At 38.5% G+C, this 4,136-nt stretch overlaps 1 protein-coding gene across 1 annotated transcript; it reads right to left on the bottom strand.

The window, feature by feature from the left end:
• Positions 1 to 1,334: 1,334 nt before the first annotated feature.
• Positions 1,335 to 2,087, bottom strand: LOC139849181 (uncharacterized). Its single transcript, XM_071838844.1, has one exon. It carries the CDS (start codon positions 2,085 to 2,087, stop codon positions 1,335 to 1,337), a length of 753 nt encoding a protein of 250 aa, XP_071694945.1.
• Between the last annotated feature and the right edge of the window lie 2,049 nt (positions 2,088 to 4,136).

Here is a 4,136-nt window from a genome sequence, read left to right on the forward strand (position 1 = left end):
GAATACATGCACTTTTATAAATGTTTGACGAAATAGACACAAGTAATCGAAACTACATTCTATGGTTGAATTGTTATACCGGATATCGCCGTTGTTGAACTTGGTAGCCTAAGAATTGGTGTTTATTATAATTGCCACCAATTGACGCAAATCCTAAAGATAGATCTATGGGCTTTGACACGCCCCAGTCAGAGAATTTGAACTGCTTTAGTACTTCGATGTTTATATGTTTGGGGATATTCTAGATGCATTTTGTTAATGTCGGTTACCAGGTGTTCAATCCATATGAATGAATTTTTAAACACTTGCGAGTGTATGATTATTGAATAAATGAAATCTTGTGGTCTATTAATATTATGGAAATGATTGATTACGATAAACTTATGAACTCACCAACCTTTTGGTTGACACTTTAAAACATGTTTATTCTCAGGTATGAAAGAAATCTTTCGCTGTGCATTTGCTCATTTCAGAGATATTACTTGGAGTCATTTATGGCATATTTTAAAAGACGTTGCATTCGAGTCGTTGAGTTCATCAAGATTATTATTACGTCAACTATAGTCGGATATATTATGAAATGGTATGCATGCCGTCAACTTTCGATGTAAAGAAAGTTTGTCTTTTAAAAACGAATGCAATGTTTGTAAAATGTATCATATAGAGGTCAAGTACCTCGCGATGTAACCAAATGTAATGTATTCGTCCAGTTGGATTAGGATGGGTCGTTAAAGATCGTGTGGACTATATCTCTGTTGGTGACTTCGCATTATCCATTGGTTTGAGGGTGCGCAACTGACGTGAAGCTTTGTTTTATGTTTAGCCCTCGACACCAACTGCGGAAAAGTTCTCCTTTGAATTGCATCCCATTATCGGTTACTATTTCATTTGGGATGTCGAACCTGCAAACAATGCTTTCCCAGAAAAATCCCTTATCTTCTTGCTTGTGATTTTGTTCAGCGGCTTCGCTTCAACCCATTTAGTGAAAAAGTCTATTGCAACAACCAAGTAATTAGCGCTACTAGATCCATTGAGGAATGGTCCCACTATATCGATAGCCCATTTGCAGAAGGGCCATGGTGATGTTATGGGGATCATTGGGTGGCGCGGAGCTTTACTGATGGTCGCATGCAATTGACATTCTTGGCATACCTGTATCCTTTCTGCCACATCGTTGTACATGTCAGGCCAGTAATAACCAAACCTTTTTATTTTTTCTGCCATCGTTCGGAAGCCAGAGTGCAAAGCGCAAGCTGTTGAGTGAACTTCATCTATGATTTTTTGGATTACTTTGGGCCAACACAGCGAAAGGTTGGTCAAAGATATGATTTCCTTTAGAGTACATCATCGTGCAACTCGTGCATTAGGGCTTTGACTCTTATCTTTTTGGCTTCCTTATCGTCTTCAGGTAGCGTACCTATTTTCAGGAACTCAATAATGGTGTCCATCCAACAATGCTCATCTTCTTCAACAATGGCAGCTAGTTGATTAAGTTCAATGGATTTTTTGAAGATTTGCTCAACCAGAACTTTCTTCTCAAGATGATTGAATGTCAGCGCAGCCAGTTTGCTTAGTACATCCGCTTGCTTGTTTTGGCTTCGAGGTATCTGGCTTATATGAAACTTGTCCAAATCACTGATTAATGAACATGACAAAGCTAGGTATGCCTGCATTCCCTCGTCATGTGCATTGAAAGAGCCATTAATCTGGTTGGCAACTAGCTGTGAATCAACGTATCCCTGGAGTTTCTTGACTCCAATTTCCTTAGCCAACCTTATTCCTGCTAACAGGGCTTCATACTCCGCTTCGTTATTCGTAGCTTTGAAATTAAATCTAAGCGCATAAGTATGTTCCTCCTTGTCGGGACCAGTGAGCAATATTCCTGCGCCTGCTCCCTCTGGTCTGCTCGCACCATCTGTATACAACTCCCAAAGTTCGGGTGTCTGTGTTGTAACATTTTCTGAGTCAGGCACAATTGGCATGTCGGACGTAGTTTCTGCGAGGTAATCTGCTAGTATATGTCCTTTGACTGTGCTTCTGGCGCAGAAGTTGATTTCATGTTCTCCTAACTCGATTGCCCATTTCATTAATCGCCCCAACTTTTCTAGTTTATACAGGATTTGTCGAATAGGCTGATCTGTCAATACCACTATGGGATGAGCTTGGAAGTATCGCCGCAGCCGTCACACAGTAATTACGAGCGTGTATACGAACTTTTCAATTGGACGATAGTTGACTTCACTTCTAGTTAACACCTTGCTAACAAAATATATAGGCATCTGCGCCCCCTCTCTTTCAGCAATTAGGACTGAGCTGATGACTTCCCGCGCAACTGCCAAATATAGGATGAGGGTTTCCCCAGCAATTGGAGCAGTTAAGGTGGGGAGGTTTTTAAGCAGTGCTTTCATTTCTTGGAATGCCTTCTCAACTTCTTCTGTCCATTTAAAGTTAGACTTCTTCGCACAGTTCTTTAATGTACTGAAGAAAGGAAGAGATCTTTCAGCAGCTCTTGATAGGAATCTAGTCTACGTGGTAAGTTTTTCATTGAGGCTTTGAACTTGTTTTTTAGTCTTTGGAGACGGCATGCGCTCAATGGCTTCAATCTTTTTCGGGTTAGGTTTGATTCCTCTAGTGGTGATCACATACCCCAAGAATGATCCTTCTTCTTCCCCAAAACTGCACTTTGATGGCTTAAGCTTCACGTTGACACTGAACAGAGTATCAATGGTTTTAAGCATGTGTAACACCCCGTTTTTCTGTTACACATTATTCTGGATGTTGTTTGAGTTACAAGGTGTGTAACGTAATTTTTCAACCCCGGATAAAATTTAAGTTGATATTTCAAAGCCTTACCATTGGAAAGAATATCTTATTACGTTTCCAACGATATTTTATTCATCGAAAATGGAATTACGGTCGAAAAGTTATGGCCAAAACAAGTTGCTGAAACCTGTTTTGCTCGGTCACCAGTTCTGGTAGGTTGGAGTGGCACTCCACCCTTTGGAGCGGTGCTCCGATGGCGTCTGGTGTGCTTTTCAGCATTTTGAAAGGGTTTAAATGAGGGGTATTATAGTCCTTTCGCATATGGACTGTTTGGGGACCTCAAAACTGATCCAAAACCTTATCCTAACAAAAATTAAATGACAATAAATAAAATTACGAGAATATAAATTGCGATAAATAAAATGTAATCAGTTAGCTAGGAACAGTTAGCGTGGATTTTTAACAAAATTTCTCATAGTTAATTTGTTTGTTTCTAACAAATTTTATTTTTTTGTCCAATGTTTTCTTCATTATGCCACTTGTTGGATTCTGATAGGTCAAAATCCAAATATGAAATTGAATAAAAATGGTTATTCTGCGGTGAACGGATTCGTATCTCTGTAGATGTAAGTAAGATAGTAAATGAATGTTGAATCAGATTTGAAGAATGTACAGTGTAACTTATTAATGTGAAATCTAAATATTTCTCGGGTATTACCTACCCGTTAAAATATTCTCATCATTAACAGTTTATTCGATAGAGTTTTTAATTACAATCTTTATGAACATATACTTTCATATATATTTTCTTCAGATGTAATCATGGATTTAATGAGTTAATATAATATTAATCTCATTTGATTTACCATTAGAACTGGAATACATAATCTCTAAAACATTAGAGATTACATAATTTCCATATAGAACGAACATAAATGATGTAGAACGATACGTAGAACGAAGATTATACTCGAGGTACAGAATGAGATGTTGAGGTATGGATTGTTGATGGTACTGGTGCTGTTACTGATGGTACTGTTGGTGCTGATGATGTTGCTAAAGCTGGTAAATTTTGCACCATATTCTCCAAATTGATTACACGAGGGCGAAGTTCGTTGACTTCTTCTATTGTTCCGGGATGATTATCAGTCGAAACGAGTGGATGAATAAGATCTAGAATTTGAGATAGTATATAATCATGACGAGATACTCTGGAAATGAGAGAGAAAATAGTATCACGAACAGGTTTGCCGGTAAGTGCTTCAGGTTCTTCGCCAAGAGGGCAATATGGTGGATGGAAGGGATCACCTTCTTCTTGTCTCTAATAATTTAGTAGGCTACAAACCCATCAGATGAATTGGGGATGGCTGATT

This window comes from Rutidosis leptorrhynchoides, chromosome 5, assembly GCF_046630445.1.
Source record: "Rutidosis leptorrhynchoides isolate AG116_Rl617_1_P2 chromosome 5, CSIRO_AGI_Rlap_v1, whole genome shotgun sequence".
Classification (NCBI taxonomy): domain Eukaryota; kingdom Viridiplantae; phylum Streptophyta; class Magnoliopsida; order Asterales; family Asteraceae; genus Rutidosis; species Rutidosis leptorrhynchoides.